General features: G+C 30.7%; 1 protein-coding gene across 1 annotated transcript in view; it reads right to left on the bottom strand.

The window, feature by feature from the left end:
- Positions 1 to 24282, bottom strand: part of LOC122500975 (WD repeat-containing protein 55 homolog) — a 65647-nt gene that overhangs the window by 15475 nt on the left and 25890 nt on the right. The window contains exons 3-4 of the mRNA XM_043610164.1: positions 20403 to 20585; positions 20194 to 20267 (exon numbers count right to left, since the gene is read on the bottom strand). Of these exons, the coding sequence (XP_043466099.1) occupies positions 20194 to 20267; positions 20403 to 20585 (257 nt within the window). The remainder of the gene's footprint in view (positions 1 to 20193; positions 20268 to 20402; positions 20586 to 24282) is intronic.

Genomic DNA, 24282 nt, shown 5'->3' on the forward strand with positions numbered 1-24282 from the left:
TTTTATTTTTAGTAGGGTAAATATTTATTAATGTTGACTTTAAAAGTTTTAGTTTGTTTCAGTCTTATTTTAATACATATGCAAATAAATACAAAAAATTATGAATAAAAAATTTGTTTTATTCGTACTTTACTCGATTATCCGGATTTTCGATTATCCGGACAAGTGACTGCATCCATTAGTCCGGATAATGGAGTCTCTACTGTATGACATTTCGAAGATTTGAAGGTTATGTCACATGAGAATTCGAGTAAATGCGCTTTATATCACTTGATAATTCGAGTAAATGAATATTATGACAAATAAAATTTCGACAAATGAAATTTATGTAACATAATATTTCGAAGGTTTAAAAATTATGTCAAATGGCAATTCGGAGGATTAATAATTATGACAAATAGTCATTCGGAAAAACAAAATGTATGTCAAAAAAATTTTCGACATATTAAAAATTATATTGAAAAACAATTCGACTATTTAAATAATAAAATAAAAAATAAATCGATAAATTAAAAATTATATTGAATGAAATTTCGAAAACTGAAAATTATGCAAAATGAAGTTTTGATGATATGAATTACGATGTTTTGAACATTAGGAAATTGAAATTTGGGGAATAATCATGCGCCCCATTTTTTTGGTATATTTGAAATCCTTGATGCTCAAAACGAATAATTATGTGTGAAATTTAAAGTTCTGAGCAATGTACAGACAGAATTCTGATTTTATATATATAGATAGAATAGATAGATTATCAAAATAATAGGGTAATGTCACATTGAGTGGACCACCTGAGTTTTTAAGTTATCTGACAGCGGAAACGTTAAATAAATAAAACGAATAGCAGCACCACACCTAGAAACAGTAAGAATTTATGTTCCGCGATAATCATACACGTTATTATTTGATGTAACGCATTTTTAAGAACACAAACCAAAAAAGAAGTCGCTCTTACAATGAGTAAAGTGATTCGGAAGTGTAAAAGTAGTGTAAAATTTAAGTTTTAAAAGGTAACTTATTTTTTTCCTACTACTTTGGACATTGAAATTGATTGTCTTAGTTTAATTAAGTGATAATTTTGACTCAAAAAAAAATTTTGGTGTCTGCCATAAAAAGTTGCATGTCACCATGAGTGGACTACTGTTTATAACCATGACTGGACTGCCTGTTTTTTATATTTTTAATGTCAGTTTACCATTTTTATGGAAATAAATTGACAATAAATTGGTTTGAAATTGTTTTATGGTCTTTATTAATTTTTTTGTGATTTTGATGTGATATGTACCAAAATTATTGAAAATGGTTTCACTTGTAAACATTGCGACACAAACATGGTCTGAAGCTGCATAAGCATAAATTTTGTTTCAATATATCAGAAATATTAAATACATTAAAGAATTTAGAATAACTGTTACAATTTTTTAAGAGTGGTCCACTCAAGGTTACACTTTTTTCATTCCTTAAAAATGAGCTATTTTTTTAAAGTCAATTGTTTTTCCCAAATAAAAAAAAATCAATGCTATTATGGTATAAACACTTATCTAGGAATCTAAACTAAAGCTTGGAATAGAAACCTCCGATTAATTTGCTGTCATAAAGAATTTTTTAGAAAAAAAGCTTAGGCGGTCCACTCAAGGTGACATTACCCTAAATATTATTTTCGAGACATATCGTTATAATTATTGCTGCATTTATAATCGGACTTTCTTATGGTTGAAGAAATAATTAGGTGAATTATATTTCTCTACCAAGGTGAAAATATTATTAGGCATTGACGGAATAATGATTAGATTTAACATACTTAAATTTTGGTTTCGATGTTCTGTGAGATCAATTTTTAGTTCTCCAATCGTACTTGTTTGTGATTTTCGTTGTTGAGTTATTAAACTGTCATTTTACAAACAAATTGTTTTAATAGTTGACTGTCGTTACTTTTTGTAAAAGTGTTTACCATAATATAATTACAAAATCATTTAAATAGATCAAAATTAACATTTTCGTCATAATATTTAATTTTGAAAACTGTCTTTCATTATTAGCTGAATCAGTAACACTTAGGCTTATTATTTAAGCTGACTAAACTCTTACCGGTAATACGTCTTTGTTTTCATAACGTTTAAAATTTTTTTTTTATTATAATTTTTTAATGAGCGACAGTCGTCATAGACTGATGGAAGTCTTATAAAAAGTAAAGTTTTGACATTCGTAAAAATATTGTTTTTGTCCTACCTGCACGAAAATTATGTCATTTCGGGCACTTAAAGTGGGCGCAAAGTAACTGATTCTCGCCCGGGGTCGGGGAAAAGGGCGTAAAAGTTCTTTTACGCCCGCTGACGTCACACAAGCGGGCGCAAAAGTACTTTTACGCCCGCTTCGCTCGTGCCCTCAATGCCATACTTTTCATGCAGTTAGGACAAAAAATTATGTTCGCAACATGGGCGGAAAGGTGATTACGACTTTGGCGAGATTTCGGAACCTCAGGGACATTTTCGCACCCTCGGCTTCGCCTCTGGGGCGAAAACACATGAAATAACTTGATCCTCTTTAAGTGATAGCAAAAGATCAACTACGGTGAAGAAGTTATCAAAATACACGTGATGATTTCCACCAGTAAGCTGAGGTGTAAGATCCTTCACTACTCGTGCACCTAACTGCTTCTCCATTGTATCTGCTGTCCCCGTGTATACCTGGAATTCACACACGAATCTAAATTCGTGTGCTCTTGTCCAGGATTTATAGCCTGTTTAGCAGTGCAATACTGCTTCATGCTATTAGGACATTTAAATTTGATCATCATTTCATCAATAGCTTGATGTTTTCCTGGTTCCTAACATTCTTTGAATGTTTGTCCAAGTTTATCAAGAACAGACCTTAATTTATACAATTTGTCGTAACGTTCTTGTTTACTTTTCTTTTGCCTTGCATAAAGATTCGTTTGCTCTACAATTGTATTTATAAGGCTGTCTGGAAAGGGGAAAAAATTCCAAAGGCGTTTTAACACTTGTGAGAATGTTTGGTCCAAAATCTTGTGTGAAAGGAACGTCTCGCCTTGGCAAACCATTTCCACCCCAATTACCATTGTCTAAAACTTCTTCATCTTCTTCTTCCTCTACATCTTCATCGCCGTTAGTTCTGGGTAACGCTAAGAACGAGTAAAAACATCCTCCATTGCGAATTTTTTTAAAAATGATCTCAGAATCGTAATCAGCGACCTAAAAAACCTCCGAGTACCGAGTTTTAGTCCAATTGAACGACTTTCTATTTCTTATATCCGCCATGTTGGATTCACCATTTTAAATTTTTTAACATGACTTTCAGATTCGTAATCATCAACCCCAAAAACTACTGAATACCGAGTTTTAATCCAATTAAACGACTTTTTATTTTATATGTTCGCCATAATAGATCCGCCATTTTGAATTTCTTTTAAATGATGTCAATTTCGTAATCAGAGACCCCAAAATCCCCTGAGTATCGAGTTTCAATCCAATTGAACGACTATTTATTTTGTATGTCCGCCATATTAGATCCGCCATTTTGAATTTTTTCAAAATGACCTCAGATTCGTAATCAGCGACCCAAAAAAACCCCCGAGTACCGAGTTTCGTCAAATTTAAATGAATAGAAAAATGTGTGCATCTAATGGATAAATATTTTATTGAATAATTGAATGTTTCTTAAAACTGAAACAAAACCAGAATTTTATTAAAATTATAAAGAATTGCATTTTTCGAGAAATTTATATCAATTAATATTTAAAATTTTAACTGAAAGTCATTTCTAAATCAATTTTTATTAGGAAATTCAACGAGAATTCAATTATTTAAATATATAAATAAATAATTTATTCAATATAATTTAATGTTTCTTAAAATTGTACTAAAAATAATTGAAATTCTGCGATGAGTTTTATTTATTTTAAAAGGAAAATAATTGAATTCCTAAAAAAGAATTTTATTATTTATAAAAATAATTGAATTATTGCGAAGAAATGTATAAAAAATTTGTAAATAATTGAATTTCAGTAAAACTTTTACTATTATTATGAAAATAATTAAATGTTTGCGCGGAATTTTGTTAAAATTTTTTTTAATTAATTATTTTAAAAAATTTTTACCAAAATTCCACGCAAACATTTAATTAAATGTGTTTATTTACCATCCCTGCAATAGACAGGGTTCGAGACTCCCAAAGGGGATCCCACATACCGACAATGCAGATCAAAAATGGTTAAAAATCTGCAACGACCGTTTCTTGGAAAATATAAGATATTATTACCTATAAATTTGGAAAACTCATTTTTTATCATGATTACACAGGATGAGTATTTTATTTGTTGTAATTATTAAAAAAAATATATTGTTAGAAAATTAAATATGGTCAGTTTCCAAGAGCCCAAACTGCAACGACCTTTTCTTGAAAACAACAAAACAAAATAATTTTTCCATTTAGCAAACTTAATTTTAATAAAAAATACTCATAATAAGATTCATTACATATGAAAACAACAATAAAAAACTTTAATTTATGTAAACTGTTTTGTATAGCAATTTACAACAAGAAGAACACATGTGACAGCTTTTAGTAGTTCATAGAACCAAGAGATGGCGCCAAAGGTTCCAAAACTGACAAATTTTGATTATTTTTAGCTTTAAATTAACAACAATAAAATATAATGTTTTCTTTTTGAGTAAAAATTCATTAGTGATGAAAGACACACAATGAGAGACATTTATTTTGTTCAAATTGTTAAAGAAAAGTTAATGCTAGTAAATTAAATATCAAGTGCTACCGAACAGCTGTCACATATACACTTTACAAAAAATAAAGTTTTTATTTATTCCTGAATGGCAAATGAGTCTCATCCTCCGTATTTTCCTACAAAATTAAATTTCCTAAATGGAAAAATTATTTTGTTTCGTTGTTTTCGAGAAATGGTCGTTGCAGTTTGAGCTAGTAGTCAAAGATGTGTTACAGGGAAACTGCCCATATTTAACTTTCTAACAATAATTTTTTTCTAATAATTACAACAAATAAAATACTCATCCTGTGTATTCATGATAAAAAATGAGTTTTCCAAATTTATAGGTAATAATATTTTATATTTTCCAAGAAACGGTCGTTGCAGATTTTTAATCATTTTAAATCTGCAATGTCGATAAGTGGGATCCCCTTTAAACTCCATCTTCATTCATATCCTTCTTCATTTCTCTCCATTCACCCGATCATTCATTCCAACCTCAAACACTCGTCCATTACATTCTTTCACGCACCATTTTACCCCACCCACCCACACGCATTCCCTACCCATTCTTACTTCCCTTCCATTCCTTCTTTCGATCCATGCCTTCTCTCCCAGTAACCATCTTATTCTTCTTTCCCTCCACGTTCTATCCTCATCTATTATCTCAACACATCCTTTCAACCTCATAACCTCCTCTTTCTCCTCCTCACTTCCCAGTTCTACTAACCACATCCTCGGAATCCCATTCGCATCCATACTCATCGCTTTCATCTGCCTAATATTAATTTTCACTCCTATCCTTTCAGCCAGTCTCCCCACCTCTCTTCTTCCTTCACTTAAACCTGCATTCATACCCCTAATCACTATATTTCTTTTTCTTTTATCCTTTTCCATCCATTCCACTCTTCTTTCCAGCTCATTCACCTTTCGTTCATAATATACCCTTTTACTCCCGTCACTACTCATTTTTACCCCCTTTTTTAACATAACCTCCATTTTTTTATCCTCTTCCTTCTTCTCTAATATGAATTTTTCCAATTTATCCATTCTTTCTTTCATACCTTCCTACTCACTTTTCCTGCATCCTTTCTATTTCCTCACCTAATTCATCCATCTCTTTACCCCTCCCATCACCTGCTTCACACACCGTTACAAAATTCTTCCTCACTCTCACAAAACGCTCTTCCATTACCTCATTCGACATTTCCACTAGCTCCATCAAGTCCATACAGTTTTCACACGTCATCACCTTTCCATTCTTCCTTATTCCTCTTTTAAATATTCGCGCCTTTTTCTAACAATCTCGCACACTACTTGAATCAAATTCAGCCATTCCATACATCTACCTTATTATTCAATATTTACCACTGTCTCTCTCTCTCTTTTCTCTCACTTCAAGCAACCTAACCTCACAATATCTACTTCTCTTTTTTTACCTTTTTTATCAATCACACTTACCCACTTGTAAACATACTCTTTTTACTTTCACCACCCTATTGAAAATCCCCATATGGGAAACCACATGGGAAACCACATGGGATCCTATGTCAAAAACCATGTAAAACCCTACTTCCATGAAGGAAACCACGTGGTTTACCATGTGGTTTCCCATGTCAAACCATATGGGAAATTGAGACAGGATTTTAGTTAGGAATAAACATGGGAAATTTGAACAGTTCATCTATGCATAAAACCATATCAAATCCCACATGTTTTTCCCAGTCAAATCCTAAACCGAATCCCATGTGAAAAACAGTATCATTTATTTATAATTATTTTCCCAAGTCAATCCCCAAGTGAAAAACAGTATCATTTATTTATAATGATTTTCCCATGTCAAATCCTAAACCAAATCCCATGTGAAAAACATTATCCGCCTTATTGAATATCCCTACATGGGAATCCACTTGGAATTTTACAAGGGATTTCACATAGGATTTTATATGGGAATTGACATAGGATTTCATGAAAGATTTCACCTAGGATTTAATGAGATATCACATAGTATTTTATTAAAGATCCAATGAAGAAATTTTCAAAGGATTAAAAATTATTTAATAAAAAATTAAATAATAAATAGTATTAGTGTTACAAGTCATCAAAAAAGTAAAAAAACGATCATTTGAAACACGTCCTCTCTGCTACAGGTTCTCAGCTTTTATATACTTCCAGAATCGTCTCAACAGCGAGAGAAGTAACTTTCGCCACCTAGCGGTGAAAGTATAGGAGCGACAGTAATCTTTAACATTACTAAGGAAACCATGTGGAATACCACGTAGGATTCCATGTGGTTTCCTACGTGGGGATTTACATGGGATTTTACTTAGGAATTCATTTGGGAATTTATTTCTACTTAAATTCCTAAGTAAAATCCCATGTAAATCCCCACGTAGGAAACCACATGGAATCCTACGTGGTATTCCACATGGTTTCCTTAGTAATGTTAAAGATTACTGTCGCTCCTATACTTTCACCGCTAGGTGGCGAAAGTGACTTCTCTCGCTGTTGAGACGATTCTGGAAGTATATAAAAGCTGAGAACCTGTAGCAGAGAGGACGCGTGTTTCAAATGATCGTTTTTTTACTTTTTTGATGACTTGTAACACTAATACTATTTATTATTTAATTTTTTATTAAATAATTTTTAATCCTTTGAAAATTTCTTCATTGGATCTTTAATAAAATACTATGTGATATCTCATTAAATCCTAGGTGAAATCTTGCATGAAATCCTATGTCAATTCCCATATAAAATCCTATGTGAAATCCCTTGCAAAATTCCAAGTGGATTCCCATGTAGGGATATTCAATAAGGCGGATAATGTTTTTCACATGGGATTTGGTTTAGGATTTGACATGGGAAAATCATTATAAATAAATGATACTGTTTTTCACTTGGGGATTGACTTGGGAAAATAATTATAAATAAATGATACTGTTTTTCACATGGGATTCGGTTTAGGATTTGACATGGGAAAAACATGTGGGATTTGATATGGTTGTATGCATAGATGAACTGTTCAAATTTCCCATGTCTATTCCTAACTAAAATCCTGTCTCAATTTCCTATATGGTTATATTGGAAACCACGCAAACATATAATTATTCTTTTGGAAAATTTTATTAAAATGATAATTAAATTTTGGAGCAGAATTTTATTATTTATAAAAATAATTTAAATTTTGACCTGAATTTTTAAAAAAATTTAATACCCTACTAAAAATAAAATCAGGAATAGTCAGACAAATGGTCAGACCGCCCAGTGAGAAATTTCTCACCGGTCCAATATCGGTCCAATATTGGGAGCCAAGAGACCGATCATCGGTCCAATAAAGGCTCCCAATATTGGACCAATATGGGCTGATGCTTGGGATGTAACGGCATCGCCAATCATCGGTTGTCAATATTGGTCCAATATTGGCCGAATATTGGCAACCAAGAGAAAAAAATTTTTTTAAATAAATTTTTTTTAATTAAATAATAATAATAAAAAATTAATGTTTATAATTTTTGTTTAATATATTTATTTGTTTAATTATTTATTTTTAATAATTCATGTAAATAATAAATAATTTATTATTTATAAATTATAATTATTTAAAAATGCAGCAGCTATTAGAAAATAGCATTCTGCAAAAAAATTCTATCATTGAAAAATCAATGATAGGCGAGAGAAATCCGCGTCTTTAAATAGATTCGCAGATGATAGACAAGAGATATCCGCGTCATTAAACGGATTCGCAGATATACTCTGGTCTCGCGACGAATCTCTCGATACTTATATACACTGGAGTCGCCGTGTCAGTTGCGAGAACGGTTACAGCGTCCCTCTTGCGGCAGAGATAAGAATTGTCACGTAAACTGCGGGTATAATAAGGCGGTCGGTAAAGCGATTTAGCAGTTTACGTGACAATTCTTATCTCTGCCGAAAGAGGGACGCTGTAACCGTTCTCGCAACTGACACGGCGACTCCAGTGTATATAAGTATCAAGAGATTCGTCGCGAGACCAGAGTATATCTGCGAATCCGTTTAATGACGCGGATATCTCTTGTCTATCATCTGCGAATCTATTTAAAGACGCGGATTTCTCTCGCCTATCATTGATTTTTCAATGATAGAATTTTTTTGCAAAATGCTATTTCGATTATTTCCTAATAGTTGCTGCATTTTTAAATAATTATAATTTATAAATAATAAATTATTTATTATTTACATGAATTATTAAAAATAAATAATTAAACAAATAAATATATTAAACAAAAATTATAAACATTAATTTTTTATTATTATTATTTAATTAAAAAAAATTTATTTAAAAAAATTTTTTTCTCTTGGTTGCCAATATTCGGCCAATATTGGACCAATATTGACAACCGATGATTGGCGATGCCGTTACATCCCAAGCATCAGCCCATATTGGTCCAATATTGGGAGTCAATCGGCGCCCAGCACGGCAACCAATATTGGACCGATATTGGACCGATTAAAGTCTATTGGCAATTTCTCACTGGGCGCCTGACCACTTTAATCCAGTTTTCTTACGATTCTGGATGGATCTCGTCAGAAATCTATCACAACTGATCAGGAGGAAGTTTAAAGTGGTCACAAGTTTGTTACTATCCCCTCCTCTTTGTTGACCCCGCCCATAATTGGTGACTATTTGAGACCATTTGTATCTCATTTTTGATCATATTTATAAGCCACTTCTGTTTTATTTACTTAAACAATATGCAAAAAGTTGCAACAAATTAATTTTAAAAAATATATTTTATTAATTAATATCAGTTTGTTTACATACGGAACAACTTGAAACTAATTCCCGGAATTAAATTAAAATTTGGACCCTACGGGGATCGAACCCCGACGCATGACCTAACCTAGTGCCTAAACTAACTGCCCTAACGACTGCGACTACCGAACCGACTTACATATTTCTGGATTCAACTGTCTATATAAAGAGCAACTGTAAAATAGTAAAATTCAATTACCAATATTATCAATAAATCAGAATAAACTGTTAAATAATTTTTATTAATTAATTATATTTCAATTTAGTCATAATAGGTTATGTGAATTAATAAAAATTAACATTATTAATTGAATCAGTAATAAATTAAGTCTTAACTTTACAATTTGGAATGTTTCATAAACTATAATACGAATACAGATTATCAATTCATTATTATTATATCTGCATTTAAAATGAATTTAGTATTTAATATTAATTTAATTTAACATTATAATTTATAATAATAATGAATTATTAATGCAATATTGAAATTTTTATAAATTTTAAATTTAAATTATTAATAATCATTATAGTAAGAAATTATTCTATTAATGATTAATAATAACTTAAATATAACTGTATTTCAATTATAATGCAAATACTTCTCATAATAAGTACTGACTGGTATAGTAAATTACTAATATTATGAAACAAAATTTATTATTAATTAACTATATTAAATAATTACAAGTAAATATACATATATTAAATTAATATATTATAAATATACATTAAATAAATATATTAAATAATGTTAAAAGAATGGTCCGAATGTTTTGATTTATTTACCTACTTTTGCTGTATAATTAATTCAATAATTATATGAATTTGAAAAATGAGAACTTTTGTTAAGTTAGAAGAACAATTTTTATAATAGAATAATGTATTCTGAAATGTAAAAAATAAATTTGAAAGATTTTATATGTATATATAAATTTTCATGACACTTTACCAAAATTAGAAAGATGTACCAAAATTTTTATAGGTTATGTGTTCACACATTTCAGAAATAGTCAAGAATTTCAGAAATGGTCACAGCTTCGAAAATGGTGGGAGTAAAGTGGGAGGAGCTTGGAAAGTTTTTGGTTAGGAATGGTGAGAAACGTTCGAAAACGTCAGAAGTGGTGAGACTGTTCAGGAATGTTCAGAAATTCTGACCATTCATGACGATTCTTGATTTTATTTTTAGTAGGGTATAATTAAACTTTTGCGACAAATTTGATTACTTTTGAAAATAATTAAATTTATGATAGAATTTTTAAATTTTCTAAAAACAAAAAAATAAAATAAAAAAAAATTTAATTATTTTAGTGTTTTTAAGGGGATATTCCAGTTCAAAACAGGAAAAAACAAGGCTTTTTTAGTATATATTAGGTATGAAAATAAAAATGACATTTATTAATAAAATATCTTTTCAAGTATCGTATTAGATTTTTAAAATTCAAAATAGCGGATCCAATATGGCGACCAAAAAGTTTAAAAATTGTTTAGATTCTTTTGAAACTCAATATTTGGAGGTTTTTGGGGTCGCTTAATCTGAGTCCAATGTCAGCGTTTGAAAATTACAAATGGTGGATCCAACATCCAAAAAAAATTTTAAATGATCTAAATTCGCTTAAAACTCATTAAACGGCTTTTTTGGGGTCGCATTTAAAAAAATCATACGTAATTATATTTTGAGAAAAACGCAGTTATGTTTAAGTATGATTTTTTCAGATTTATTGTTAAATGTTTTTTATAAGAGCTTACCAAATTTTAATTTGCTATCCTAGGTCAATAAAATAAGTTATTATTGAATATTTCTACTGAAGCAAGCTCTTCGGAAATAGCTAGGTTTAATTTTATTGTACTGACCTGAGAACATCGGTTAACGAAAGGGAATGAATGCTATCTGAAAATGTGCCTGGTTTTTCCCAGTCCCTTCAATATTAGTTTATTGCGGATTAAGGTAATTTGTCCTTACCTTGACTATCTCTCACCTACATGAAACTAACTGTAATTGAATGTGTGTCTAGGTAGGAGCAATGAGCAAACCTTCTTTTTTCGCCTTTTTCAGTTGTCTATGAACCTTCAACAAGAGGACTGCGTTCCTTTTAATTTTGTAGTCATTTACTATTTAAAAATAAATATATACATTTTGTGAAATAAAATAAACTGTTTGAAATCATTTGATTTTCCACAGTTATAAACTTCCTCATAAGTCTCTTCATGTTAGTCGCGAGCCTTTTTATTGTCAAAAACCATATAAAATTGAGGCCTTGGATCCAATAACTCGCCCGACGCTCGGAGGAACGCGCAACTGCCAGTCAGTGAGCAGTGAGCGCCTCTGGGCCACTCACTGCTACCCGACTGGTATTAGCGCGTTCCTTCGAGCGTCGGGCGAGTTATTGGATTCAAGGCCTCAATTGACTAATTCAATGCATTTGTCCAAAAACATGCACTGATATCTCGCGAACCGAACAAGATTTTTTTAACTTTTTGGTCTTAAATTAAAGATGAGACTTAAAGGATGACACCTATATAAGTTTTAAATTTTGTCTGAAATTTTTAAAAAACCTGTCCAAATTTAAAAAATTGTCAAAAAAACATTCATTTAAAATTTTTTTTTTGAATTTGTCGATTGTTAAAATTTTTGTGTAATTTTCTAAAATTTTAAATTGTATATAATTTAACATAGAATATTATAAGCTGTAAAACGGTAGATTTGTTAAGTTTCTGACATTACTTTTTACAGGAATATCATAATTTAAAGATTGGTATGTTTTTGAGCTATGCGCGTGGAGCCATACCGATGGTAGTGTGATGTATCATAATTTTTGATAGGATTTAAATTTCGTCATAAAATTTTAAACCTGTATTCTAGAAATATTAAGAATTTAAAAAAACAACAAAAAATTTATCTTCTCATGAGTAGTCCCCCTTAATGGTCTTTATTGTTGAAATATTTATTAATCAAAGCAGTTTTACTTGATTAATTATTACAGTTCTATGAGGTGTTAATAAATGTTAATTTTAATTGTAAGTGATGTCATTATTTTTTATAATCTTCTCTGTCTATTTCCTTTTTTAAAAAAATTAATTCTTTCAAATACGGACATTCGGATTCAGATTCAGCGATCCCAAAAGCTCCGAGTAATGAGTATCAAGCGAATCTAAACCATGTTTAAACTTTCTGTTCACCATATTGGATCCGCCATGTCTAATTTTGAAAAACTGACATTGGATTCAGATTCAGCGACCCCGAAAATCCCCAAATATTGAGTTTCACGCTGATTTAAACAATTTTTAAAATTTTTTGGTCACCATATTGGATCGGCCATTTTGAAATTTTTAAATCTAACATGAAATTCAGATTCTGCGATCCAAAATACTATAGTACACTCATGAAAATTGAAATTAAATTTGATTTGGTACATTTTTTTAAGGTGTTTGTATACACAATTCACGATGGAAATACTAAAAATTACTTTTTTCCAAAATCCCCCGATGGATTATTTTAATTTTTGTTGCAAAATACTCCGGGAGGTCTCCAGTGTTGGAATCCACAAAAAAATCCCATTTCGCAAGACTTTTTTTTAAAAGTTGGTTCAAGCCCACCGTGTGGCGAAGAATAAGTTAGTATGTATAACTTTTGTTTTACTTCGAATTTTGCAATAAAATTTTTGGACAGTATTCTTGACACTATAAGAAATTCAAAAATCAAAAAATCGATTTTTTTGACATTTTGAACTGGAATGTCCCCTTAACTAAAATTCACATTTAAATTTATTTTTTATTCATTTATTTTTATTCATACCGTAAACAGGGGCTATTAGGAACAAAATTCTGTTTTCGGGTTGAGTTAATGCTATCGGCGCCGTTTATCGATAAATTGTGTTACTTGCTTTTGAAAAATTGTTGCTTCGGTAACTGGCAATATTTTTTAATGCAATAATTGTGACAATTAATTATTTTGTGAACAGTAGTAGCTTGTAAGTGACTTAATGTGTTTTAGTGAAGTTTCAAATGTGGAAAACATTTAATTGCCGAAGTAAGTTGTTTCATTTTTAACCTTCGCGCTACCAAAGATTTTTGTATATGCGGACTACCGGCTGGCCACACGGTGTGGTCAAACGCTATTTTACTTTTATGTTCCCAAAACGATTAAAATTTATCAAACTTTTTGTATATAATTATGTGTTAATACAAATTAACTGAAAAATTTTGTTCAGTGAGTTAAAATGTCGATTCGATTGATTACAAAAGTCGAGCAGATATACAACATTATGTATACTTGGCCACACCGTGTGGCCAGCCGGTAGCGCGAAGTTTAACTTCTCAAAGTGTTTGTTTTTTATCAAAGGGATTTCTTATGGGAAACTTTATTGAGTTCACTAAGTAATAAATATGTTTATTTTGTATTTACAGTAAAATTTATGAGACAAAAACCAAAATTCACAAACGGCGTGGATATAAGGAACACAATTCTTTCTTCCGAATTGTTAAAGTGTGTTGTCAAAACGTAAGTTTTTCGTAATTTCTTTTGTTTTTTATCACTTAATTTGGTTTTTATTGTTCATAGATGGTTCGAAATTGTAAAAGAGTGTTGGGACCGACAAGTCGCAAAAAACGACTAGTGATTCCATCATCGACCTCTACTATGATACCAGCAACGTTTAAAACACACATTCGCTCTTTTAGTTTTGTTTTTACATTTGTTTTAAATTGTGTGTGTACTTTCGAGCAATAAAAAATAACTTCTTTAACTTTAAATACGTTTTCCAATGGTTTTTACCGCCTTGTTCCTAATAGCCCCATTTTGTAATTTCGAAAAATGCGTCTTTTTCGTCTTTTTTGTATAAAATTTCAGCATTGATCAAGACAATTATTCAACCCTTCAATGTGCTCGCCAAGATCAAGAAAAGGATCAAAAAATTAAGGCAATATTTCAAAAAACAAAAAAGTTACAAGCCTTTAATGTTGAAATCTGTCCCTAATAGCCCCAGTTTACGGTATCTAATAATTAATTGAATTCGATTAAATTTGTATTAAAAATAGGTATAGATAATTGCAATTTTGCGTTGAGTTTTTTTTATTTCTCAAAAATCCAAATTCTTTAAAATTTCTAATTTTAATTGAAAATTGAAATTTTATAAAATTTCATATTAAAACTTTTTAAAGTTTATCTATTTATGATACTTTAAGGTATGGGAGACAAGGACAATTTGTCTCAGTCAAACACGTGTTCTTTGTGCAAATAAGTAGTGAAAGGCGCGGTTTCTTGCAAAATATGTGCTTCTCCATATCACCCTAAGTGTGCAACCCGTACTAGAGTTCTTCCCAGTGGTGGTTATGCTAAGTGTTGCCGTCCTAAGTCACCCACCACGATGTTACAATCTGACTCGAGCACCTCTAGTCAAATGCAATCAGCCTCTGCTTCTACAGCTTTGACAAATGAAAGTGTTGAACGGATAATTAATAGTGCAATTAATGGCCTTCAAATTGGTCTTAATAAAGAACTAATTACATTGTCCACAAGCATAAACAATTTATCAACCAAGGTTGATGCTGCTACTATCAAGGTGGATGAAGTAATACTGCCGTCCAGAGGAAAAAGATACATAAGCGACATTTTTGAAAAAATTGACTTTTTGGTATCATTGGATTCATAAAAAAAAGCTGCATTTAACTGTGTAAAAAAGAATTAAAAAATTTAATTATTTATTGCAAAAAAAGATTGTTTAAAAATGACAAAAATGGAAAAAGTGACGAAATACAGAGTTAAAATATACATAAAACACTTTGTGGGTTCATATTTCGGTAAACGACGCTGCATACGTCACCAACTTACAGGACAAAATGATACACAAAGTCGCTTATGTATCTTTTTCTTTTGGACGGCAGTATATTAAGCAACAAGGGTATAAAGGCAGCCATTTGTTTACGGACCTTGTGCATAGCTCATTTTTTCACATTCTAAAGTAAATTCAGCTTATAAATTCCAACTTTCGCAAAATAACGGTCACCTTAATACAGAGGAATTCCCTTCGAGTGGGCTCGTTTCAGCAAATTATTCCTGCATATAAACGATGGACTAGTTGTAACGGATCGGTTATATTATATTATTATACTCGCATGGTCAAGCAGATAAAGAGCCGATCAGAGTCTTCCTACAAAAGGAAATCCTCATCTTTCGGCGGTTGTAACCGATCACCCCGGAAGAAGTTAAAGTGGCTACGCATCTCGAGCTTCTACGTTCTCAAGTTCGACAAGGAATCAGCTTCTCATCCTCAAAATTACGGAACACTAATGACTCGCGAAGTCGAAGCGGAGTCATTTAAAAAAATTAAAAATGAAAAGTGAGGAAAATTCCCGCATGTCAAGGTATTAAATAATATTAAAATAAAAATAATTTATTCTTTTATTATGCCTTATTACTAATAAATAATATTAATGTAATAATTATTATTAATGCATTATTTTAACATTTTTGATATTTAATTTCTAAGGTACGTACCATTACATTCCAAAAATCATTTGCAGATTTCAAACATTTTTGTCTATTATCTGTCTATCAAAATATTAAATTTATAATTTTAAAAAACCTGGTTGAAATTCATTAGTATTTAAAAAATAAACAAATTAAGATATTAAAATAATTTCAATTACTATTTACTTTTTATTAAGACTATTACGCACACATGCGTAGTAGTTCCCTATCAAAATCACGCATGCGTAGTAGTGCCCTATAAAAATCTCGCATGCACAGTAGTGTTCTATCAATGTCACGCGTGCGCCGTAGTTCCCAATAGGCCTAAGCACAACTGCTTTGCGAACCAATTGTGTGTTGTTCTTATCAATATGAGATTTCTACCGGATATACGTGATGTAAAGCCAGTATAAGAGCCAATAAAACTTAATACTACTAGTTACTTAATGAGACTTCTACTATAATAATATATTGATTAAGTAGTTACCGAAAGGTTAATAAAACTGAAGAAAATTTAAAGATGCAGTAAGAAAAGTTTCATGTCAGTCATAGGCAAGTATGGGATTAGCATAAGTTCGTCTCCCTTGATCTTATAGAGTATGACTCGTATTATGCTTTTCCTACGTATACAGCCCTGTAAAAAAAAGTATTGGGAGGTACGGGATTCCGTATTGCGAGTGCCAACCTGCCAATACGGAATTCGCGAAATACTGTTCTGTAAGAAAGAAAGAATTCCGCGAAAAAACTTCAACTAAGCAGCATAAATATATAACTTTGACTATATTGAAATTGACATAACGATCGATAATATTTCCTTCCAAATACGGGGATTAAACATTTCGAAGTAACACACCAAACAAAAGCATCATTTACGTTGCTGAATTTTGGCCAAAATGCTCCAATAACGCTAATCAATTAAAACATTTTTATAATACACATGAATAATAGTAATGATACATTGTAAAACGTAGTATAAATTTCAAAATTTAATTTATGAAAAAAGAAAATAATATTTTAAATGATAAAGTTTAACAGAGAAAAGTATTAACTTCAAAAAAATGACAAGAAAGAAAGAAAAATTTACAATATTGTTAAGTTATTGGTAAATTGAAAAAAATATTACTCAAAAGAATAAGAATAATATCGAAAAGGATAATCCAGGAAAAATCTCCAGCGGCTCCTTGTAAACTTATTGTTGAGTAGGAATTTAGCGACAGAATCGTCCTACATAGATATCGTCCTACATATATTGCTGTAAGTTTGTGGTGTGGATTACACGTATAGTTTGTAAGGATAGGATTGTATACTTGTGGTAAACTTAAGGTAAACTTTAATATTTTAATAGACAGATAATAGACAGAAATGTTTGAAATCTGCAAATGATTTTTGGAATGTAATGGTACGTACCTTAGAAATTAAATATCAAAAATGTTAAAATAATGCATTAATAATAATTATTACATTAATATTATTTATTAGTAATAAGGCATAATAAAAGAATAAATTATTTTTATTTTAATATTATTTAATACCTTGACATGCGGGAATTTTCCTCACTTTTCATTTTTAATTTTTTTAAATGACTCCGCTTCGACTTCGCGAGTCATTAGTGTTCCGTAATTTTGAGGATGAGAAGCTGATTCCTTGTCGAACTTGAGAACGTAGAAGCTCGAGATGCGTAGCCACTTTAACTTCTTCCAGGGTGATCGGTTACAACCGCCGAAAGATGAGGATTTCCTTTTGTAGGAAGACTCTGATCGGCTCTTTATCTGCTTGACCATGCGAGTATAATAATATAATATAACCGATCCGTTACAACTAGTCCATCGTTTATATGCAGGAATAATTTGCTGAAACGAGCCCACTCGAAGGGAATTCCTCTGTATTAAGGTGACCGTTATTTTGCAAAAGTTGGAATTTATTAGGTCGCCAGGCTGAATTTGCTTTAGAATGTGAAAAAAATGAGCTATGCACAAGGACAGCCTAATCGATCACGGCTTAATAGCCGTGCCACCGAAGGGTTAAAGTTTAAATGGGGTTTAACATATGATTAGTGCACTTTTTTACATTTTGTATGATAACTACTTTTTGTTAATCTTTTGCCTTGGCGACATATATATTTATGGTTTTGGATGTGCTGAACACGAATTCGTCGTCAAAAATAAGTTTTGACAGTTTACAGCTGTCAATCTTTTTAAAACGACCGTTTTTGTGGTAGTTCAGACAGTTATTGTGTTTAATTTAGTAAATTAAACAAAATTTACTCATAAAAGTATTTTAAGAACACTAAGGTCAAACTAAATAGCAATATGTAATATTGGCAGTCGACAGCTGTTAATTAAACTGTCAAGCTTTTAAAAACGAGTTTTTGACAGTTTTTACATTAAATTATTCATATAACAATATTTTCAGAGCACTGAGGTAAACTTAAATAGAATTATATTTTTTAACCATAAAAATTTAATTTTTAAGTAAGGACCTTTTTTTCCTTAAAATTGTATATTTATTAAATGTTTCTGTGTATATCAATTTACAATAGTTTTTTTACTAGGGTGCTTTCATTACAATCAGTAATAAACTTTGTTATATCCTTCAACGACTTGAATAATAAATTTCTTCTGTTCTTCATCGTAGCTCAAGGTATTTTGATTCCAAAAGTTTGACAGATTAATTTATAGCTGTCAACTGTCAATATTATATATTGCTATTTAGTTTGATCTTAGTGTTCTTAAAATACTTTTACATAAGTAAATTTTGTTTAATTTACTAAATTAAATTTACTAAATTGACACCTTTTTTGATAACTAAAATCTGTCAAAACTTATTTTTGACATCCGGATTCGTGTTCAGCACATCCAAAACCATAAATATATGTGTCGCCAAGGCAAAAAAATAATAAAAAATAGTTATTATACAAAATGTAAAAAAGTGCATTAATCCTATGTTAAACCTCATTTTAAACTTTAACCCTTCGGTGTCACGGGTTAATATCTATCCTGCTGCCCCTCCGATCAGCCGACGAGGACGACCGAGGAAAAAGATCGTGGCCACTCCAGAGGATCCGGTTAGTGTCCCTCCGATTTACCGAAGAGGTAGACCACGAAAAACCCCATTGAACCAGACGGTCAACACTACAATAGCACCGCTCCCTCCTACCCCGCACCCACCCCATCAGTCTAGCGATCCGCCGACAAGGAAGACTTAGGAAAATTCCACTGTAATGATATCGAGGGAAGACCTCCTCATCACGCCTGGTTGAGTAGAGGCGACCGAGGTGAATAGTCCTAGTTCGTCGAGGGAAGCCCTCCTCACCGCTCCATGTTGAGTAGAGGCGACCGAGGTGAATGGTCCAAGGTTGATCAAGTCGGAAACATGATTTAACATAAGGGAATTTTCCTCACTTTTGATTTTTCCTCGATCCGGAAAAAGGAGCGACCTTACGGTATTTTCACCGTAGGTAGCGCCTGTTTCCGGACACTTACCGGTAAAGCGATTCAATTCGTATAATTTACTTTAAGAAAATTGATGTGTGGTGCGCTTACATATAAGTGGCAAACCCATCTTGTATTTCGAGAACTATATTATCAGACCACTTATTGCAAGGAGAGATCGATTGTGGTTTGAATTAAGATATAAAAGCTAACTTGAAATTCACACCAGTCTGATTAATTTTGTCCTATACCTATTTCCTATCTTCCATGCTACGAGCCTCTACCAGCAGACAGGAGGAGAAGGAAGAAGGAAAGCTATTCTTCAGCCCCAGAGTCCCCCAACCCCTACCGTGTCCCTGACAAACCTCTCACTCTCCTATCTACGGTGTCAGCTCATCGACCATGACAAAATTCTACGGGCTAAAGCCTACGCTGCAACATTGACGGCACAATGAAAATCCGAGGGTGTTCTCCGGTGTTCTCCACTAGCTATAGCCCAGTATACATCTATGAAGACTCTCATCCTTTTATGGGATTCACAGTCTTTTATCTGTAAATTTAATTTGACGAGACTTTTCCATACCCTTAAGAAGGAAATTCGCCCATGTTAACCTATAATTTTTTATAGTAATTTAATCTCGGCTTAATTGACGTTCAAAATGCCACTTTTAAATTCGTTAATTTTTTAACGTTACGTTCTTTAGCCTAAACGCAAATTATATAATAAAATAATTTTGAGAGATTAAGATTTATATCTTACGTTTTACGACTCCTTCGTCATCTCCAGTAGCAAATGTGTTATCATTTATAATTGTAAGAGAGTAAATTGGAAACCTAAACATAAGCAATTATATAAAATGTACATCAGTCATTATTAGAAATAATAAAGTATGGAATCGTTAACATATAATGTCAATATATAGAATAACAATAAATACGTCATGTTTCGTGTAAAAAAAGTAAATTTACTCATGAGCTTCTTCATATAGTCTGGTAAGTTTTCCACTTTCGATATCCATTAACATAATTGATTTATCTTTAGCAGCAGAAAAAAGTGTTTGGCCATCGTTACTGAATTCTACATCACGACAAGATTTCAAATGCACCTCCATTGTTGAAACGAGCTCAGTTTTTTCATCATTGTATTTATAACTAAAAATGTGTAATTATTTACATTATTCTTAAATAATCCTAATGTTAATTAATATTTAATTAGTAATAATAATATTTATTTAATAAGAGCTTCTAAACAAACTTGCGTACTTAGAATTATGATATCATTTTCATGTATACAGCAAGTTTACTAAAAACTTACGAGATAATAAGATAGATAAAATATGAGCGACTTAAGGGGACATTCCAGTTCAAAACAGGAAAAAATAAGGCTTTTTTAGTATACATTATTAAAATAACTATGATATTTATTTATAAAATTTCTTTTACATGTGATAAATAATTTATTTAAGAATATTCAAAAAACAATTTTTATTTTTACTTCAAAATGGCGGCGATATACGCCATTTTCAAAAATGTCCATTTCTTATGGTAAGATTAATTCAAAACTTTTTAAAACAGATAAGACCAAAAAGGAAGTGACATTCTTTTCGTTAGATATTTCTTTAGGTGTGGAAACTCAAAAAAGTGGAATTTTCTTCTCCTCCTTTTTTAGAGTACTTTTCCCCCAAAACATGAAAAAACACATGTTTTTATTCAGAATTTCTCTTATAAATAAAAAGGGAGTTAGAAAATTTCCAGTTTTTGAGGTTCCATTTATAGACATGATGACGATGAATCAAATGCCGTTTGATTTTTTAAAATCGCTTCATAAGAACTCGAGATATCACTCTTACCAGATCATGTTTACTTGGGGGTTTTTGGGGTCGCTGATTAGGAATCTGTTAGTTTTTAAAAATTCAAAATGGCGGATCTAATATGGTGGATGATTTTTACAAAATTGATCCAATTGACCTAAAAGTTGGTTCGTTCTCGGGTGAACCCCAGTCACTGATTACAAATTCAATGATAGTTTTTTGAAATTCAAAATGGCGTTTGCAATATGGTTGATGAGAGTTTTCAAAATTTATTCAGATTTGCTTGATACTTACTTTTAAGAGTTAATGCTTTTTAGAAATATAAGTTCAATTGGATAATTGTAAAAACTGATTTGCTAATTAATTAGAAACTTTTGTTGTAAAATTAGCAGGAGTTTTATAATAAACATTTTCCAGTTTATTAATTTTAAAAATTTCTCCGCTAATTATTAATCCACAATCTAAATTTAAAAATAAACTAAAGATTGGTAATCAGGGACTACAACAACCTCCGAATAACAAGTTTCGTGACAATCAAATAAATTTTTACATTTGTCATCTGTCATATTGGATCCGCAATTTCAAATTTTTAAAAACGAACATCAGATTCGTCATCAGTAAACCCTGAAACCCCCGAATGATAAATTTCAGATAAAAATAAACAAGTTTTAAAAAATCGTCCACCATATTGGATCCGCCATTTTGAATTTTTAAAAACTAACATCAGAATCGTCATCAGCGATCCCTAAAACCCCCAAGTGATAAGTTTCATGTAAAACTAACTAATTTTTAAAAAATCATCTGCCATATTGGATCCGCCATTTTGAAATTTTAAAAACTGATGTCATATTCGTAGGTGGGACTTATATTCTCATAGGCGTGAAAGTGTTAAATAATTCCTGACATTTTGGATCCGCCATTTTGAATTTTTTAAATCTTAGTTTAGATTTGAAGTAAGAACTTCAAACTACGTATAAGGGACGTGTATTATACTTTGATACACAGGATATTATTGTTTAGAATGTGTAATTGACAAAATTAAATTTTTGAAAAGTTCAATTTATAAACAAATAAATTTTAAAAAAGTAGAGTGTTAAAAATAGTTAATAATAATATTTATTGTTGTTTTAGGGATGTAAAAGAAGTAAAAAAAAATTTTCAGAGCATCATTACTCGTCGTTTAATAATAGTCAAATTAGTTCATAAAGAAATTGATACGGTTAGAAAGCTGATTAAATTTTGCGTAAAATAAGCCGTCTTTGAAGTCATTCTGTCTCCCTGTGAAGTTTAGATTTTTTTGCTCCTCAGATTTTGATTTTAAAAGTCAATTACTCTCTCCCTGTAAAGTTTGGATTTTTTTGCTCTTCAGAATTTGATTTTAAAAGTCAATTACTGTCTCCCTGTAAAGTTTAGATTTTTTTGCTTTTCAGATTTTGATTTTAAAAGTCAATTACTGTCTCCCTGCAAAGTTTAGATTTTTTTTGCTCTTCAGATTTTGATTTTAACAGTCAATTACTGTCTCCCTGCAAAGTTTAGATTTTTTTGCTCTTCAGATTTTGATTTTAACAATCAATTGCTGTCTCCCTGTAAAGTTTGAATTTTTTTGCTCTTCAGATTTTGATTTTAACAGTCAATTACTGTCTCTCTGCAAAGTTTAGATTTTTTTGCTCCACAGATTTTTATTTTAAAAGTCAATTACTGTATCCCTACAAAGTTTAGATTTTTTTGCTCTTCAGATTTTGATTTTAACAGTCAATTACTGTCTCCCTGTAAAGTTTGGATTTTTTTGCTCTTCAGATTTTGATTTTAACAGTCAATTACTGTCTCCCTGCAAAGTTTAGATTTTTTGCTCCACAGATTTTTATTTTAAAAGTCAATTACTGTATCCCTAAAAAGTTTAGATTTTTTTGCTCTTCAGATTTTGATTTTAACAGTCAATTACTGTCTCCCTGTAAAGTTTGAATTTTTTTGCTCTTCAGATTTTGATTTTAACAGTCAATTACTGTCTCCCTGCAAAGTTTGGATTTTTTTGCTCTTCAGAATTTGATTTTAAAAGTCAATTACTGTCTCCCTGTAAAGTTTAGATTTTTTTGCTTTTCAGATTTTGATTTTAACAGTCAATTACTGTCTCCCTGCAAAGTTTGGATTTTTTTGCTCTTCAGACTTTGATTTTAAAAGTAAATTACTGTCTCCCTGTAAAGTTTGAATTTTTTTGCTCTTCAGATTTTGATTTTAACAGTCAATTACTGTCTCCCTGCAAAGTTTGGATTTTTTTGCTCTTCAGATTTTGATTTTAAAAGTAAATTACTGTCTCTCTACAAAGTTTGAAATTTTTTGCTCCTCAGATTTTTATTTTAAAAGTCAATTACTGTCTCCCTGTAAAGTTTGGATTTTTTTGCTCTTTAGATTTTACTTTTAAAATTCAAAAACTATCTCCGTTTGAAGTTTGGATTTTTTTTCTCTTAAAATTTTTGTTTAAAAATTAAATTATTGACTCTTTGTACAGTATACAATTTTTTGCTTATCGAATTGTTGTTATTAATACAGCAGTAACAAATAGCGCGCTTACGCGCGCGGCTGTCGTCTCCCAAATTTTCTAAATAAAATTATCAGTTAAAAAAATAATAGAACGTAGAAATTTGGGCTTCAAATTTTTTTATGAAAATAAAATATAAATTTGAATATTTAATTTGAATATTATTATAATTATAATATTTATATTTTCTAACATAGAGTATACTGAAAAAATTATATTTTTAGAATTCATAAGAAAATTCTGAATTTTAGCCTTTTTTGTGTCACTGATAAACTAGAAATTTACCATGAATTTAATACAAAACCCTTAATTTTTTTAATTTGTGACAAAAATTTCTTTTGAAATAACTTAAATCTTGAACAACTGTCATAAAATAAATAAATGATTTAATAAATAACTTTACTTACATTTTTTTAAAATTAATTGAATTTTAAAAGAATTGCGTTTACAATTTTCATAAATAAATGAACTTTAAACTGTTTTTTTTTAAATTATATAAAAA

The sequence above is a fragment of the Leptopilina heterotoma genome, unplaced genomic scaffold (assembly GCF_015476425.1).
Source record: "Leptopilina heterotoma isolate Lh14 unplaced genomic scaffold, ASM1547642v1 Lhet_1922, whole genome shotgun sequence".
NCBI classification, from domain to species: Eukaryota; Metazoa; Arthropoda; class Insecta; order Hymenoptera; family Figitidae; genus Leptopilina; species Leptopilina heterotoma.